This window comes from Micromesistius poutassou, assembly GCF_964030765.1.
Source record: "Micromesistius poutassou genome assembly, chromosome: 11".
NCBI classification, from domain to species: domain Eukaryota; kingdom Metazoa; phylum Chordata; class Actinopteri; order Gadiformes; family Gadidae; genus Micromesistius; species Micromesistius poutassou.
Window position 1 is genome coordinate 19,310,360 of NC_140281.1, and position 18,607 is coordinate 19,328,966.

The 18,607-nt window shown below is 45.5% G+C and overlaps 2 protein-coding genes and 1 pseudogene across 5 annotated transcripts in view; 2 read left to right on the forward strand and 1 right to left on the reverse strand.

Moving 5' to 3' along the window:
• The first annotated feature begins 2,447 nt into the window (after nucleotides 1-2,447).
• On the forward strand, nucleotides 2,448-5,517 carry LOC311355477 (potassium voltage-gated channel subfamily B member 2 pseudogene; annotated as a pseudogene). Its single transcript has 2 exons — nucleotides 2,448-2,465; nucleotides 3,502-5,517. The product of its transcript is annotated as a potassium voltage-gated channel subfamily B member 2 pseudogene (transcript).
• A 4,947-nt stretch (nucleotides 5,518-10,464) lies between these two features.
• Nucleotides 10,465-18,413, forward strand: terf1 (telomeric repeat binding factor (NIMA-interacting) 1; the record flags this gene model as incomplete). Of its 2 annotated transcripts, none has more annotated exons than XM_084474961.1 (9): nucleotides 10,465-10,675; nucleotides 11,012-11,107; nucleotides 11,184-11,308; nucleotides 12,374-12,460; nucleotides 13,154-13,303; nucleotides 15,677-15,771; nucleotides 16,816-16,889; nucleotides 17,220-17,335; nucleotides 17,712-18,413. In XM_084474961.1, 9 exons carry the CDS (start codon nucleotides 10,465-10,467, stop codon nucleotides 17,868-17,870), a joined length of 1,113 nt encoding a protein of 370 aa, XP_084331087.1. In that variant the 3' UTR covers nucleotides 17,871-18,413. The 2 variants fall into 2 exon arrangements, with proteins under 2 accessions (XP_084331087.1, XP_084331088.1); XM_084474962.1 differs by having other exon boundaries at nucleotides 17,244-17,335.
• An 86-nt stretch (nucleotides 18,414-18,499) lies between these two features.
• Nucleotides 18,500-18,607, reverse strand: part of sbspon (somatomedin B and thrombospondin type 1 domain containing) — a 6,195-nt gene continuing 6,087 nt past the window's right edge. For both annotated transcript variants that reach the window (XM_084475095.1, XM_084475094.1), the window contains exon 6: nucleotides 18,500-18,607. This exon is cut by the window's right edge and continues 254 nt beyond it. The gene's annotated coding sequence lies outside the window, so the exon portion shown is untranslated.

Genomic DNA, 18,607 nt, shown 5'->3' on the forward strand with positions numbered 1-18,607 from the left:
CCCGCCTGTCATGGTGAGAGATGAGAGTGTGCGTGGTTTTTTGTGTGTATGTGTGTGGGTGTGTGTTTGTGAAAATGTGTGCATGTTTGTGTGTGTGTGTGTGTGTGTGTGTGTGTGTGTGTGTGTGTGCATGTGTATGTAACGTGTGTGTGTAAATGTGTTTGTTTGTGTGTGTGTGTGTGTGTGTGTGTGTGTGTGTGTGTGTGTGTGTGTGTGCGCGTGTGTATGTAACATGCGTGTGTGTAAATGTGTTTGTGTGTGTGTGTGTGTGTGTGTGTGTGTGTGTGTGTGGTGCGTGAGCCAGCACCCATCACCCTTTCAGCAACACGAGAGGATTGACTCACTTCCTCGGTGGCACTTAATGGAATCAACGAGCTGCACTATGAGCCTGCTTAGACTTAGGGGGGAGGGGGGGGGGGAGCTCAAGTAAATTGTAAATAGACTGCATTTCTATGGCGCTTTCCAGACCCATGGCCGCTCAAAGCACTTTACAATCATTGCCTCACATTCACCCGCGTAAACACAATCGCGACGGCGGTGTCAACCACACAGGGCGACAACCTGCTGGTCGGGAGCAGGTTGCCTTGCTCAGGGACACGCTGGCACCAGCCACCACGGACAGAACCGGACTTTAAGATAGAGATGATGTGACTTTATATGCTCATCATATTGTCGAGCTCTCTGATTGGGTGGAGGGCTTTTGCTGAGGTTGTCAGAGGGTTGGGGGGGGGGGGGGGGGGGGGGGGGCGGGGTCAGGCGGGGCATGGAGGCGATCCGTTCCGTGGGGTCATGACACGCCCGATCTATATGCTCAGTGCAGGGCCAAGGCCCAGGAGCAGCCACACTTAGCGGCTAATTGGGCTAGGCTAATGAGCGGCCGCCTCCATTAAGCAGCGCTTCCTTCCATCGGGACACGCCCATCCTCTGTTTCTCTCGCTCTGTCTCTGGTGCTCTCTCTCTCTCTGTCTCTCTCTCTCTCTCTATCTCTCTCTCTCTCTCTCTCTCTCTCTCTGTCTTTGGTGCTCTCTGGCTCTGTCTCACTCTCTCTGTCTGTCTCTGGTGCTCTCTCTCTATGTATCTGGTGCTCTCTCTGTCTCTGTCTGTCTCTGTCTTTGGTGCTCTCTCTCTCTCTCTCTCTCTCCGTCTCTCTATGTCTCTGGTGCTCTCTGGCTCTGACTCTCTCTCTCTCTCTGTCTCTGGTGCTCTCTCTCTATGTATCTGGTGCTCTCTCTCTCTCTGTCTGTCTCTGGTGCTCTCTCTCTATGTATCTGGTGCTCTCTCTGTCTCTGTCTGTCTCTGTCTTTGGTGCTCTCTCTCTCTCTCTCTCTCTCTCCGTCTCTCTATGTCTCTGGTGCTCTCTGGCTCTGACTCTCTCTCTCTCTCTGTCTCTGTCTCTGGTGCTCTCTCTCTCTCTCTCTCTCTCTCTCTCTCTCTCTCTCTCTGTCTCTCTCTCTCTTTCTCTCTCTCTCTCTCTCTCTATCACTCGGTTTTCTCTTTCACTCAAACACACACACACACACACACACACACACACACACACACACACACACACACACACACACACACACACACAGTGACAATTAGATCTCTATTTCCAAAGAAGGGTTGGGCAATAATTCAATATTGTCAATATTGTTTTATTGACTTTGGATGGTATCATGAAATGAAGGTATCGACTTATAGTGAGACCCTGTTTTATGGTATAAATAGATTACGATGAGACTATATATATAAATTGTTCCAATATGAGAAAGGCAATCTGGTTCTGATACCACTACTTATATATTTCAGTAACAAGACTGAATAACGTTTAAGTCATTTATCAGCCTTCAGTTAATGATGATCTAATCATTGACATTTAAGTTTTTTGTGATCGGTAATTGTAATGTTGAAGGGCCCCATTTTACCACCATTTTGATTAGCAATTACAATCCATGTCAAAATCGTCCCTGCATTGACATCAAACGTAGGACTGTCCCCCCAGATGTGTGATGGATAGATCAGCTAACAGCCTATCGAGTGGACTGTACCAAACACTAGGCTGACCTATCCATCATTTCCATATACCTCCCTCAGTTACACGGTCGAGAATGGTGTTTCTTATTTACCAATTCTGATATTCATCTGTATTTAGTGGAAATCCCTGTAATTATTGTGATATACATTTATCCATATCGCCCTGCTCTAGTCCAAAGTAATCCCATCCCAACTCTGGTGTGGGAATTGGCTATCGGTTGCAACCTCAGTTTCTGCCTTTACAGTCGGCAGATATCCAGTATATTGTGGCACCGGCCCTATCCTAAAGGGTTCTTGTATAACGTTCCTAGCTTAGCACCGCTTATGGTATAGCATCCGTATCTCCCCAAAGCCGTGACTCAATGAGTGTAGAAGGAGCAGTTCTGACAGAGGAGCTGCTTAAGGAGTCTCAGCACAGCAGGGGGTTTTAGATGTGGGGCTTCGTCGAGGTGCGACGGTGGAGGAGACAGGAGACGAGAGTAGGAGAGGGAGGAGGTGAAGAGAGGAAGGGAAGAGATAGAATAGATAAGGCAGCACATATTGTTCTGTCCTCAAGAAAAACAGACCGTCAAACACAAACTCACAGACACACATTCAAACACACAAACACACACACACACACACACACACACACACACACACATAGTGAAACATTCTCACACACACACACACACACACACACTCAAACGCTCACACACACACACAAACACAAATGCAAACCCAAAAAGCATCTTATCCTCATGGGCCCTCACTGACTCTCATCACTCTCTCTGACTGGGGGCCTTTCAGGCTGAGGCCAGTAGAGTCCATCCTCTCTTTGGTGAGGGGGGGGGGGGGGGGAGTCCTTCAAAGCACCATCATGCACCATCTCACAGGATGAGCCCCCCCACATCACAAACCAACAGGAGGCAACGCCTAGACACAATCTATACATTGTTTCAGAGATTGATTTTTTCGAATAGTCATTGAATTCTCGAGATGAAGGTCTTGGTTTGTGAGAAAAAACATATATGCCCTTGTTATTGTGCTAGCTACGAGAACGGAACGGAAAGACTCCTATTTATTTATTCTCTCTTGTATGTCTCTCATTTCATTTCCTTTTATTGATGCAGTTATTCTCTGTGAGTTCCGAATGACCCTCTCCCTGCGTTGGATTGGTTCTAAATTCATGAACAAAACCTCTTGCTTCTCAAAGGCAGCATGTGTTCCCCTTTCATTATTTAATTCCCGGCACATATCTTCACATCTCTCACTGATCCACACCTCTAATTACTAACAATAGACCACAAATCTGCCACAAATGTCTGTGGCAGAATTTAATGACGCATCTGCGCAACCCATAAATATGTAAATATCTATTAACTGCGACAGCAAAGATCCTTTGACATATAACGGAACATACACACTATGTAATTCCTTTGAGCTGCAGAAACGTTCTGGTTGCTTTACACAAGACTCCGCTCTCTCTCTCTCGTCCCCCTGCAGATCCTGGCCATCATCTCCATCCTGTTCATCGTCCTCTCCACCATCGCCCTGTCGCTCAACACCCTGCCGGAGCTCCAGGTGATCGACGAGTTCAACCAGGCCAACGACAACCCGCAGCTGGCCCACGTGGAGGCAGTGTGCATCGCCTGGTTCACCATGGAGTACCTGCTGCGCTTCCTCTCCTCGCCCAACAAGTGGAAGTTCTTCAAGGGCCCGCTGAATGTCATCGACCTGCTGGCCATCCTGCCCTACTACGTCACCATCTTCCTGACCGAGTCCAACAAGAGCGTGCTGCAGTTCCAGAACGTGCGGCGCGTGGTCCAGATCTTCCGGATCATGAGAATCCTGAGGATCCTGAAGCTGGCCCGCCACTCCACGGGCCTCCAGTCCCTGGGCTTCACGCTGAAGCGGAGCTACAACGAGCTGGGCCTGCTCATCCTGTTCCTGGCCATGGGCATCATGATCTTCTCCAGCCTGGTGTTCTTCGCCGAGAAGGACGAGGACGCCACCAAGTTCACCAGCATCCCCGCCTCCTTCTGGTGGGCCACCATCACCATGACCACGGTGGGCTATGGCGACATCTACCCGCAGACGCTGCTGGGGAAGATAGTGGGCGGTCTGTGCTGCATCGCCGGGGTGCTGGTGATCGCTCTGCCCATCCCCATCATCGTCAACAACTTCTCTGAGTTCTACAAGGAGCAGAAGCGGCAGGAGAAGGCCATCAAGAGGAGGGAGGCGCTGGAGCGCGCCAAGAGGAACGGCAGCATCGTGTCCATGAACCTGAAGGACGCCTTCGCCCGCAGCATGGAGCTGATGGACGTGGTGGTGGAGAAGGGCGGGGACAAGACACCCACGGACAACCACCTGTCGCCCAGCCGCTGGGGGGGCTCAGCCAAGAGCGTCACGTCGGATGCCGCCCTCAAGTCCCCCGAGAAGCAGACCTCCCCCGGGCCAATGGTACTCACACTCCCTCACACCGTCAGCGTCACCACCACCGGCGTTCCGCAGGGCATCGCCTGCAGCCCTCAGCACTACCGGGACAGCCCCCAGCGCCTCAACGTCCAGAAGCTGGAGGAGATGTACCACCAGATGACCAAGTCGCAGTCCTACACCAACCTGAACACCACTAGCTCCATGAGCACCCTGAGCACCTCCATGACCGCCCTGCCATCGCCGGGGAGGAAACCCGGAAACAGCCCCGACGACGCCGTCAGAGAGGAGCTGGAGATGACGAAGGTGGAGCCATCCTCCATGGAGGGTTTAGACGACTACACGGAGGACATGAAGGAGGATGGCCTGGACTCAGTGAAGCAGGGGGACACCACCTTCCAGGACTCTCTTCCTGAGCTGGATCACCTGACAGCCAGCGGGGACCGGAACCCTCCAGGCTACCTGATCATGGACGACATCTCTACGTCGGTCCCTGCCAGCTCAGGGGACCGACTGCACTCCAACAGCGGCGACGGGGAGAGCTTCAACGACACTGCCGAGAACATCCGCAGATCCTTCCGAGGCCACAACCCGCTCAGCGCCAAAGGGTCGAGGGGGAACTCTGTGGAGACCCCCGCCGAAGGCCCGCCCACGCCCCCCAGCACCATATCCCCCGACATCAGCTCCAGCTTCCTGGAGGACGTCTCCCCCGAGGGGGAAACCTCGCCGCTCATCCCCAGATCAGTGCCCCTGGCCCAGGAGGAGACCTGCTTCCTGTCCTCCAGAAGGTTAGTGGTGGACACGCCACCGGGCGAGGACGACCCGTCGACGGAGAACCAACAGCAGCGCGTCGTGGACGCGGTGGGAGGGGCCGTCCCCGGCACGCCAGTGTCGCCCAAGGCGGTGGCCGTGGGGGGGGTGGCCTCGGCGCCTCATTACACCCAAGGTCTGCTGGGCAGCAGCCAAGAGGCGGAGGCCGACGGCGACCAAAGCACACACAAGGTGGAGAACCACGTGTTCAGCCCCGAGATCCACCTGATCCCGGGGGAGGGGGGCCGGTCCCCGGGCTGTGGCAGCAGCATGTGACGGTCGGAGGAGCGGTGAGGGGGCCGCAGACCTCCCTCGCCGTGGAGGACCCCCCTCCCCCCGCCCCCTGGCGTCGGGGAGCAGCAGAAGAAGAAGACAGAGGGAAAGGGCACGGATATAGTGAAAGATATTTTTGCATGGCATGAAAAGCTCCCTTTTACCTGTGTGTCTTTTTTCTGTGTGTCGCTGAATTTCAAACTGCTTTTTTAAACGCAGATTCTGGGAATTACTTTGGGGACCGATGTGAGGGCACTTTGGGGAAAACTAAAATATAATTTATCAAATGAAGCGAACAATGTGCCCGTTCCCGTCCCGGTGTACATACTGAACCTTCTTTCTTCTTTTTCTAGCACCTGAGTCGAGTGCACACAGAGAGACTTATCTGTACAAAGCATGCCCTCAAAAAGACATTTTACGGTGCTTAGTTTGCTGAAAGCGCTCCACTGTAAATACTCTGAAATCCCAAGGAAATTATATAAGTAACGTGCAAGATGACTAATGCAAAACACTGACAAGAAGGGTGAAGAGAAGAGACGAAGGTGCATCGAGAGACCTCAGATTGAGTGTTGCATCGTAGCGATAACAACAAAAAAAAAAACGACATATCATTACCTTTTGTGGAAATGCAATGTGTTCCCATAACGACCCTGTAATGTTTTTCTGTGTGAAGAAACTGTGTATGAAACTGTAATGTTACCGTTATGGCTTTTGGGTTTCATAATGACTTAATCGTACGTTTTTTCTTTTTTTTCTTCTTTTTTTGAATATGTATCTGAAACATCAAACTGAAACTTCAAGTGGGCACGAAGGACAAGAACACAACAACTATGCTACAGCACTAGTCTGTAGTTGCCAAATACGTCATAAAGTAAGGATAGGAACTGTCGAAAGCTTCCGCTAATTAATTAGACGGGTTGAGACATTGGAACAAGACATAAAACATGATGTTTTATTCCTTGTTTTATCTCCTGAATCCATCAATGTCATTAACCAACGCTCTATCTGACAACTGATATCTCACTGTAGTTTATGAACAATATATGAAGTATGTAGACCTTTATCAGATGTATAGAGGATTTCTATAGTCGGCGATTTAAATGACGTAAAACAGAATAAGAATACGTAGACCAATAATTAAGTACACTAGATTTGGTCACTAGCATAAAGATAGACTTTTAACTGTAGTATTCCTTTTCGGCTTTTCAAAACAACGCAACTGAGTAAAAAAAAAAGAGAAGTATAAGAATATACACGGACCAAACTAAGTACATTATAAGGCTTCCATCTATTTAGCTACTCACTAACTTAAACGTTAATTAAATTACGTATGTACTATAATACTATTCTTTCGCTATCGGGTGGTTTACCTGCACTGTAGTCCTCATCATAATCTCCTCCACACTATGATGTCATCGTAGACATTTGATCCATACTACTGTGTTGTCGTTTTTCTATTACTGTAGTGTCTTCGAGTTATTATTGTTTTCTCGGTGAACCAAGCTGATTTGAGTCAAACTTTAAACCCAAAGGTTTTCTTATAATTGTTTTCTTTTTGTCGCTTGTCCTTCCTCGTCTACTTCTGTTTCTCACTGAACTGTAAATCCACGTTTTGTTTTGCCTTTTTGGATTCCAATTTATTGCTGGAATAAGTGTTTATCGTTTGAGCATGGCACTTTGGTGGCGCGCATTAGTGGTGTACAAGTATGGCGTGCTTGAGAAGGTTGTACAAATTCAGATTGGAAAAGTGGGAGGAAATAGGCGGGAAAATATTATATTAATTTATTTTATTCTGTTCTCAGAGAGGGGTGGAACGTGCAATACAGCAAAACTGCAATCTATGCAGGCCAAGAATTGTGGCACTTTATTTTCTGTTTATGGAATTTGTAAGTGTACAGGCAGAAATTATTGTATTTTTCAAATGATGTATCTTTAATATGAGGCTAATTAACAGTGTTACAACTACCACAACGTTACAAACAATGCAAACTGCAAAGGTTTCACACTTGCTTTAAAGTAATGTGTGACTGGCATGTAGGCCTAGTGTCAGTCACCTTATTGCCATATGTCAATAGACCTTAACATGTCATATCTTTGGGATAGGGGTCTAAAAATTAGCACTAGGACCTTTTATATAGCTGTGAAATGTACACACAAAATAAAATCTAACACAGCGCAATGAATGATATAGAGATAATATAATTGAATGGCCACACACCAAGGATTTTATGTTTTTTGAAATTTAATGTTGATAATAATTCTATTTTTTCTAAACAAAAATACAGAGCATGACCACAATTTCTCACCATATGGTGGTTGGAAATGTTGTGTGCCTTTTCATAAAACTGCTGTTTATGAGAAGGTAGCAAGTCATTTGGCTTTGTTCATATAGCACTGTACAGAAAATTCTAATTTTATAGGATAAATCAGGTCTTTATGTAATAGATAATACAAGTAATGTTATTGAGTTCTCAGGTTTTCTATAACTCTCTGATGTTCCGGTCGGATGGATTCTGTTTTCCGTTTGTTTTTGTTTGTATTTATTTTACAGCTACTGTCCTAGTTCCTACTGTACTTTTTGAGAGGTAATGTTGTCAAATCCACACTGATGTCTTGGCTCCTATGAGTACAAGGAGTTGCCTACTTCAGATTATTACTATCACTATCATTATTATTATTATTATTATTATTATTATTATTATTATTCATTTTATTACTATTATAACATGATCCACGTACACCCCCTACCCCATACCCCCCGACCCAACATCCCATAATAATATATGAAGGAAAGGAAGCAGAGGCGCACAGATAATAAATTCAGCAGCTCGTAGTTTGATCTGAGGGGGAGACGGTGAGAGAGAAAGCCAGGAATTATGAGCCTACCTGCCCAGAGACAGGGAGGCAGGGAGGGAGGGAGGGAGGGGGAGAGAGAGAGAGATCCATTCATTTCATGCTTCTAGTTTGCATCTATATGAACAGTGCTCAAATCCTTGATTAACATTTCCATAACCTCACTCTTATGCTGTCACACATTGTGGTCCATCCGCTCAAATGGGAGACTTTGGAGTCAATGCCAACTTAGTAGTAGTAATCACAGGAAACTGTACCAAAAGTTAAAATGGTGATTAAGTCATGGTCCATGAGTCTATGTGTAAGTATACCGATATCATTTGAACGTGATCGCCAATTCATGGAACAGGGAGGGCCATCGTTTGTATTTTTCTCAGTTTGTCATTTCCATGATCATTTTGCACTGGGGAACGGCCATTGCTACTGCAGGGAGGGATTACATCGCTTGGAATTTCCTCATCTGACTTTTGTGTTTTGTTGAGCCACCTCTGATGCAGCCCAGTGCTGCTTCAGAGCCTGAACCCGAGACCACCTGCTCTCACACCAAGGTTCAGACCTCCTCCTCACTTTGAAAGAATCCTGTCTCCTTCCCGGAGGGCAAGAAAGAGCGGAGAAATGCAGAAAGTTCTGGACTTAGTATAGTGGTGTGTGTGCGTGTGTGTGTGAGTGATTGAGTGAGTGAGTGAGTGCACTTGTGCGCATGTGTGTGGGTGTGCGAGAGTTTGCACAAGCGTTTTTTAGAGCTACGCATCCAACAGGCTGAGCTGGGTCCTACTGTCTATCAAAGGTATTATCATTTCTAAAAAAAAAAAGAAGTAAAGCAAAAAAAGAAGGACAGAACAAAACTGTGCAGAGTGAAAAGGATGGGGTTTGGTGTGTGTGTGTGTGTGTGTGTGTGTGTGTGTGTGTGTGTGTGTGTGTGTGTGTGTGTGTGTGTGTGTGTGTGTGTGTGTGTGTGTGTGTGTGTGTGTGTGTGAATTGTACGTGCTTAATATCCAAACGTTATCCATATATATCCACCTCCCCCCTTCCCTCTCGCTGTATTGTCTTTCGTAGGATAAGGCTGGGATTCTTGCTTCTGATTGGTTAGAAGGGCTCTCCTTTAGATTGTGTTTCGATTAGTCCTAGCTGTTTGCAAGAGTTTATGGTTAGGGTTAGGGTTAGGATTATGGTTAACCCTTACCCAAACCCTAACCCTAACCATAACCAATCGGAGGAGAGCCATTCTAACCAATCAGGGGCGAGAATGCCAGACTTATCCTACGAAAAAAAATACTGCTTCCCTGTCCCTATTCCTCTCCACCAATGCATATGGCTCCTTGTCTCCTCCCTTGTCTCCTCCTTGTCCTCTGTTGTGTTTATGCCTCCTCATTCCTCAGACTTTTTCTTTCTTTTTCTTTTTTTTTCCGTTGGGCTCTGAAAGACACTATCAGTGGAATCCCGGAGCTGCACAGATTGGTTCTGTACAAAACGCCATCTTTGTATGCATGTAATAGTCTGAACAATTATGTGAACACACAACACTTTGTTATGGTACATGTACGTCCACATTTCTGTAGAGCATTGTTCCCCCATTATGTCTATTAGCATATGCAGGATAATAAATAAATGTGTATATAATATTCAGATGTGCGTGTGCGTATGTGTGTGAGATTCTGTTTTGTTTGTGTGCATTTGTGCATAACTTAGTTGTTTGTTGGATTGCTTTGCCATTTTTGCGTAACAAAAACACAGAATACACAATTATTCCCAAAATAAACTACAAACAGGTTAACACATACCAATTCAATTCAGTGCAATGTAATTTGCCCAGACACACACACACACACACACACACACACATTCAAAATGTGTATGCTGCAACCTCATAGGATTTGCTTTTCTTTGTACAACATCACAATATTATTTACTTTGGTAATGATGCGTGTGGTTTCCCGAAGATTACGTATGAATACAAAACAATGGGCATGAGTTCGATAGAGTTGTACCGCAGTTGTATTATTCCCCACGCCTCTAGGGGGCGCTGCAATAAATGTAATATCGCGAGATTAAGAAACACAAAATCAAATGGCGCGAAGACCGAGGGCCGCCAGTAACATGACTCCGTCCGGCATCACAACAACAATGGAGACCCAACCGAGCAGCATAACAAGTGACTCAATCCACAGTTCGGACGACAGTTCGGACTTTCATCATGTCACCGCTCTGGTGTTCAGGTGGACGTTGGACTTCTCCTTCAGGAGCCTGTGTCGACACTTCAAGGAGGACAAACTGGACGACTTCGACCTCACTCTGAAGAAGCTGGAGGGTTAGCTTTAGCTTAGCATCTGGCACTTCCAACTATCATTGAATCATTATTTACGTTCTCAAACGCGGTCTACGGAAGAGGATGAGGGCCATAGGGGGTACTTTTTTTGGACTTCTGACTTCAGTGCAATGTAATTTTCACACACACACACACACACACACACACACACACACACACACACACACACACACACAGTGTCAGTCAGAAGTCCAAAACAAATATCCCATGTGGCCCCCATCCCCTTCCGTAGCTGTCCGCTCTTGAATCTGAGACCTAATTATTATAACGTGCTTTGACATTATATAAGTTATGATTGTGTAAATATTTGTTTTCCAGCCAACTGTGAGGGTTGCGAGCTGAGTAATGAGCAGGCTCAGAAAAGGAAAATCGCAGCCTTCCTTGGAAGAATCATGCACGGATCACATATCACAGGTATGTTTGGGTTGCCCAGTCTTCCTACTTCGGTCGTTCACATCCAAATCATGCTTTAATGAATCGTGTTTGGTAGATGGGTTGGAGGGTGAGGGCGACGTGATGCCTCTGATCGAGGCTACAAGCCTTTGGCAAAGCCTGCGAGACACTGTGGCCGATGAAGAGGAGTACAACGGCATCACAACTCTCCTGCACGTCCAGGTAACTTTGCCGCACAACATTCCCACCTGCGTCTGTTTGAGGCGACCGCCAGTGTCACCTACATGTGATCCAAGGGATTCACTCATAAACAACGTCTTTAGGATGGACTTATGGAGCCAAGAAAGAGGCAGTGTGTATCATTGGGTGGCATCTAGCCACCAGGAGGTTTCCTGGTTGGAATGTAATATTCAATAAATACATTTTAATCAGTGTATAATCCCATGAAATAAGAATGGTTGTGTTTTACCTTAGAAGGAGCCTTCATATCGACATGGGGAGCAGGTCCTCTGCCACGTGTTTCTACAGTAGCCCCGAAGGGACAAAGAGACATTCTCTAGAGAGAATGCATTTAAAAAATATGATAAAACGATTTGTAAGAAGGAAGGGGGCCTGTTTCCCCCATGGCTGCAACCCATTTGTGATCATTTTTTTAGTAGTTGTGGTGTAGGAGCGTTCTGTAGGAGTTATAATGAGAATTATAATGAGCATCATTATAATAATGTTTTAATGAGCGCTGTGGAATGCGCCCCACACCGTGGTGGCGTTATACTATGTGTCTGTTATACTCAACTCTGACGCACACATCAAAATCATGTCGGAGCTCCTGTCAACCAAACACCCCAGGGAGGTGTGTGTGTGTGTGTGTGTGTTTAGAGGATTCTATTATTATTATTATTTATTATATTTCACTTTCTAATCCTAGTGTAAAATAGTGTAGTGAATGGCAGTAGGCAGATGAGGGGGATTATGATAAGTGTGTGCATTATTTGATGACAGTTTTTGAGGTTGAATCCCTCTTCGATAACTTATTTTTTTTATCTCTTTTATTGAAGTGCTTTCACATCAAACCACAATCTTGTAGGCTACATGTTTTCCCGATTGCACCCCAAAATTTTTGTCAATTTTTTTTTATTTTTTTTAATAATTATAAAGAGAAAAATCTCAGTTGTAATCTACAACCTCAACACTAGTTGCTACTGAATCCTACACACTGGACCTTAAACATGGGATGATTTGAACAACTAACATTTTGTCAACCAACTGCACATGCTTCTGGTCTCATAGTCGGTGGGGGTTTGCCTGGAGGAGGGCCGCAAAGACGTGGCCTCTACTGCCCTCAAGTGGCTGAAGGAGACGCAGGACATCCCCAAGGTGAACCCCCGCTAGTCCTGCTCAGAGTCACAGTCTACCAATAAGTCAAAGTATACTTTATTATCCCAGAGTTGGGAAATTAGTTTGGTCAAACTACAGCACATTTAAGACACACACACACACACACACACACACACACACACACACACACACACTGTCATTATCAATCAGCCAGAGCTGTAACTTCTGCGGGCATATTTACCTTTTATGTTCTTGCCTTTTTTGACGCAATAGCTATTTGATGTGTTCGCTTTAGTTTCGCTTTATATGATTTATGACGGTGTTTATATTGGTGGTGGAAAGGAGTTAAGGGAACGGGCCAATGGCAATATATTATTGTTATACGTATTTTGAAATGTTGCATATTTATTGGAGGTGATGATGTTAAAAAAGTTTAACTGTGTTATAAAGAATGCAAACTACCATGTCAACTCCCCGGAGAAAAGGAAGGGGCAATCCGTCCATCAATTCCAGGCATTGCTGTATAAAAGTGCAATGTTACAATCTTCAAGTATTCAAAGCAATATATATATAAAATTCTGAAGTATGTGCATTTAAACCCTATGTTTGCTGAACTAGATTATATTTTTTGGGGGTCCCACAGTTACATGTCCTATTTCTAAGGGTACGGCCCCAGTCTAGGCCTTTGGGCCTAGACAAACTAGACCAACTCAACTGAGCATGTCTTCACAGAACTTGGCCATCAAGCTCTCCACGTTGGTGGCGAAGGGGGACTGTAAACACCCGTACATGAGGAACTACCCCTACAGACACCTGCGGGAGAAGGTCCAGTCGTACCTGGACGCCTTCCTGGCGGAGAACCCCTCGGACTTCCTGCTCAAGGTAACCCGTGGGTACCCTCAGCATCGCTGTCGTGTGCTGTGGTGCAGTCAGACGTCCACTGAATGTTAGGGCTGGGAATCTCTTGGCACGTCACCGATTCAGAGGTCAATGATTTGATTCTAAAACTCTTCTCGATGCAAAAAAACAACTATTTACATTTCCATGCGTGATTTTCAAAAATATATATATACATCTGAGTTTGCTCACTCATCACTTCCTACTTTTGTGATGATCATTAAAGACAATCAACAGATGAATTACCTTGTCTAATATTTTATATTGGATAAAATTGGTTCTCTGCGCAGAGAACCCGCAGGCAGAAAGGAGTTTTCTGTAGCGCTCTGCAGCAGGCGAACAGAATGTTGCAGCAGGTGAACAAATGTAATTAAATAAATTATTAACTTATCTGCATCGAGACAGAATTGTTCTAGAGAGAATTGCAATGCATCGAAGAATCGATTATATTTCCAACCCCTACTGAATATGTAGTAAATGAGTAAATGTCCTCAGAGGCCAATGCAGGGTGTGCGTTGCATCCCAGAACAAGTAATCTTCCACTCTTCAAGAATTACATGGTTTGAAGCATCTGCCAGGTTTACTCTGAAGTGTAAAACGTAGTGATTTGATGCATGAAGAATTTAATCCTGTTGAACAACGAGCGTCTTTCATCGATCTTTGTTTGTCAGTCGAGGCCTCACTTGTGGAACAGTGCTGAACGAAATTAAACTGTGCCCCTACATTTAGTGCCATCAGTGGGAGACTGGTTGCATTGTTCTGGAGGCCCCCGTCTTGACAAGTACGATCCTTTCTGAAAATCTGCCAATTTCAACTTTTAACTTTATGATTTAAAAAAAGAAGAAACCATATAGCCCAGCACTTAAACGGATGACACCTCTCAATGATCACATCAAGCAATACTTTTCTTAAGAGGAAAGAAAGATAGGATTGATAACGGTGTGTGTGAACTACACCCTGGGGGGGGTTATGGTAGCGGCCCAATGGATGTGACGGCAGGCAGGGAGAACCGGTGTGTCAAGGACAGGCCACGGCCCATCATCATCATCATCATCATCAATAATAGGTCGAAGCTCAGAGTCCTGAGTGGGGCCGTGGAAAGAAATCAGGGCACTGCCCCTGGAATGAGCCACAAAGGAATCAGTGGGAATTGAAATCAGGTTTGGGTTTGACTGATGTATTTCCTATTTAAGGTTTATTTCTCTAAACCATATTTGGTCATTTTCAGTCCCGAACATTTTTATTGTGTTTTATTGTCTTCCTCTGAGGTTGTTGGTTCTCGCTCACGAGCAGGCAGAAGCACTTAGCGAGCAGGCCCCCGGTGATGAAAAGGCCCCGCCCTGTGCCCCGCCCTAATCTGCTGCATCAGGCTACGGCGCTGGGTCATGGGTCAAGGTGCTGATCCCGCCTTCGCCGACATCAATAATTCCATAATCCCGCCCCCCACCCCACCCCTCCCCCACTGGCTATATAATTAATTACCAGCTCCCCGTCAGCAGAACTGTCCTTGCTCCCCCCGAGAGAGGAGCTAATGAGCGGGGACAGAACTTCCTCCCTACTGGCGTTCCTCCTCCTCCTCCCTGGCGCCGCCGTGCAGGAGGAGCTCGCCGTGGCGTCTCTGCTCCTCCCCTCTCTGCTCCTCCTCTCTGTGCCTCCTCTCTCTGCTCCTCCTCTCTGTGCCTCCTCTCTCTGCTCCTCCCCTCTCTGCTCCTCCTCTCTCTGCTCCTCCTCTCTGCTGCTCCTCTCTCTGCTCCCCCTCTCGCTGCTCCTCTAGCTGCTCCTCTGCTCCTCCTTTCTGCTCCCTGCTCCTCCTGTCTGCTCCTTTGCTCTCTGCTCCTCCTCTCTGCTCCTCCTCTGCTCCTCCGCGGTCTGATGGAAACCATCGTAAATGGTTCAGCGTTTTGTTCCTAATCTCCACACACTGATTTATATTCTAGATTAATTTTATTTAATTCAATATTTGTGTAACAATTTTATTATCACATTAATCTTAAAATTTGAGGTGTTTTTTTTTCTGAATTCCACAATACTTGGGGAATCGATGCATTGATTCGTTTACAGTGAATAGGCTAATTGCCATACTAGACCTGAACAGTAAGCACTAAAGTGTGTATCCTGTTTCTGTATTCTCAATAAAAGGTAAATGATACATTTTTTTGTTGATTTATTTGATAGATATTATGTTAATAGATATAATGTAAAAAAATATATAGAGTATCGAATCAAATCGTATCGTGGGCAATTCTGTATCGAAAATAATCAAATCGTTGGCTTAAGAAATTGATATTGTATAGAATCGTCATGAAGGCTCAGATTTACACCCCTAATGGCTTCATGTGTTGGTCTCATATGATATAGGCAGCAATGAAGGTGACCCAGTGCCCAGACTCCAGCGGCCAGCAGGACCAGTCCTCCTCACAGACAGCAGAGAACTCTACAGCCACCTTTAAAAAGTGAGCAATTGTTTGGTTTTGTTGAAATACATATCGGATCCACATTTACCTGGGTCGTTTTAGATTTAAATGTTTAGATCTTATACGTGATGGTCAAATGTTTGGCGTGTTTTTTCAGAACCATGTCTTTGAGGTAAACTACTTTTAATTATGGGTGTAACGATACACCAAAGTCACGATTCGGTACGTACCTCAGTTTTTAAGTCACAGTTCGGTATGTTTTTTGGTACAGCAGTTGTTTTTTTATTAAACAATTTTTTTAAATTTGATTTCCTATTTCATTTATTAAATTGTATCAAACAAATGCCTTACACAAATGAAAAGACATCAAATACAATTGAGGATAAAAACACAATAAAGTCCAGGACTTATTTCCAATGTGGTCCTCAACACAAAACATCAAGACAAGACAGTCACAGAGTGCGTGATAATCAATAAAAACTTTTTTTTTAAAAGAGAAAAAAGATTTTTATTTTTATTTTTTCGGTACGTACCGAAATGAAACGTGCATCGAACCGTTAGACCCGTACCGAAATATTCAGGTACGAATACACGTATCGTTACAGCCCTACTTTTAATGCATGAACTCCAGCGGTTTCCCAGTGTGAATACCTATCTTGTTATTTCCAAAATGTCTGGTAAATGTTATGATCGGATAAATATCGAAGCCTGAAAACTCACCTGTTCAGAGTTCAGCTAGACTCTGCATAGCCATTCAGTCCCCCCGTCCACTCTTGTCTGTTGTTCGTCCTGGCACTTAATGAACGCACTAATTGTGTAGCATCTGCAGTAGCTGGCTATCACTGCTGGCTATCACTGCACTGCTAGTATACAGGGAATAGGTTGGCCTAGTGATTGTTAGTACTTGCACTTGGTTCTCTGATCTTTACTGTACCGACAGCGATATATTGTTTCACTTCTTGTGACAATTGTACTTATTGTAAGTCGCTGCTAAATGCCCTAAAAGTAAATGAAGCGCTTCAGAGAAAAGAGGGGTTCTGTGGGTTTAACCGACACCGCTGCCATGACTTTGCATTTCTTCAGGTCCAAAAAGAGACTGTTCAACTCTTCAAAACAGGCATTCTGGCTACAACAGTCCGGCAAGAAACCTCAGAAAGGTATGTTTTTCTTTTGTTACTTCCGCCATCTATGTGTTTCACTGCTGTCCATGCCATAACTATTTCTTCATTCTGGCGAATCTGGCACTTGAAATAAAAATGGTACTTAGCTAGGGTAAGATGCTACAATGCTATCTTGTTGTATGCAGGAAACGGGTTAACCTAGCCGTTGTAAACGCTTAGCACTTGTTTCTATGAATATCTTTACTGATTCGACGATATATTATTGTTTCTTTTTCTTCTGACAAATGTACTTATTGTAAGTCGCTTTGGATGAAAGCGTCTTCTAAACGCCCTGAATGTCAATTCATCTCATCCTGATTCTCAAAGTATTTGAAGCTAACGAGGTGTTAGCCGAGCTCTGCGCTCCGGCTCTTTCTCCGTCAGACGGCACGCGGCCAACCGCCAAGCCGCTCGCCGCCCCACCGCTCAAGAAAGGCAGAAAGGTGAGCGCCCACGAACGCCTCGATTGTAATTCTGATCCGCGTCGCGTGTCGTGTTTGGCAATAAAGTTCATTGTGGAGATGCTTCACCTTGAAGGGTTTTATTGAACGAGGAATATAATATATAATGGTAAATGGACCTCGTTTATATAGCGCTTTACAGTGTTGACTGACATTCACCACATTCATGCACACATTCACACACCGACGGCGCAGGGCGACGGCCAGCTCGTCAGGAGCAATCAGGGTGAAGGCGTCTCGCTCGGGGACACCACGACACTCAGCTAGGAGGAGCCGGGGATCGAACCAGCAACAGATAGAAGCTTCTGCTATTCGACCAAAACGATGCGTGTGACGACTGTATTTGACTTGTGTTCAGAAATGGACGCCCTCCATGGACAAGGTCCTGACGAAAGCCGTGAAGAAGCACGGCGAGGGCAACTGGAAGCTCATGCTGCTGGACCACTCCTTCAATGGCCGCACGGGCACCATGCTGAAAGACCGCTGGAGGATCCTGAAGAGAGAGACGACGGGCTGAACCGGGCCCCCTGTCCGGTTAGCCGTGTACTTTTTTTCCGTAGGATAAGTCTGGGATTCTCGCCTCTGATTGGTTAGAAGGGGTTAGATCGTCCTAGATTAGTCCTAGCTGTTTGTGGGAGGTTAGGGTTAGGTTTAGGGTTATGGTTAGGGTTAACCCTTACCCATAACCTAACCCTGACCATAACCAATCGGAGGAGAGCCATTATAACCAAATCAGAGGCGAGAATCCCAGACTTGTCCCACGAAAAAAAATATTGCGTCCGGTTAATAGTCATGTATATTGGTAGATTTATTTTTTGTATGAGAATCACTTGAAGAAAAACAGTGCGTAAGCGTATGTTGTAAGAATGCTTCTTAAATATGTAAAGGGCACTATTGAACTATTTTCTAATTTATGTTTCATGTTCATTGTTTATGCTCCTTATGTTTTCACTCGATTCCCCCGATGGCTGCTGACGAGTGGTCGACTAGCGTCCAAGCGCCTCTAGAGGGCACTCTAAACACAGCAGCAGAAAGTTCTGTGGCGCCACTTTTGGAAGAATTGTAAAAGAATGTCCTGCATTTTTATTAAAAATATTTTATTATAATCATTCGTATTGGTTGGATGATGTCCACATCCCGATTCTACCACTGATGAAGTTCAACACGTTAAGACTACACACAAAACAATGGCATTCTAGCAGGCTACTATTACAAGGCAGCGACCCTGTGGAACAATGCGGAGGAATAGGCCGA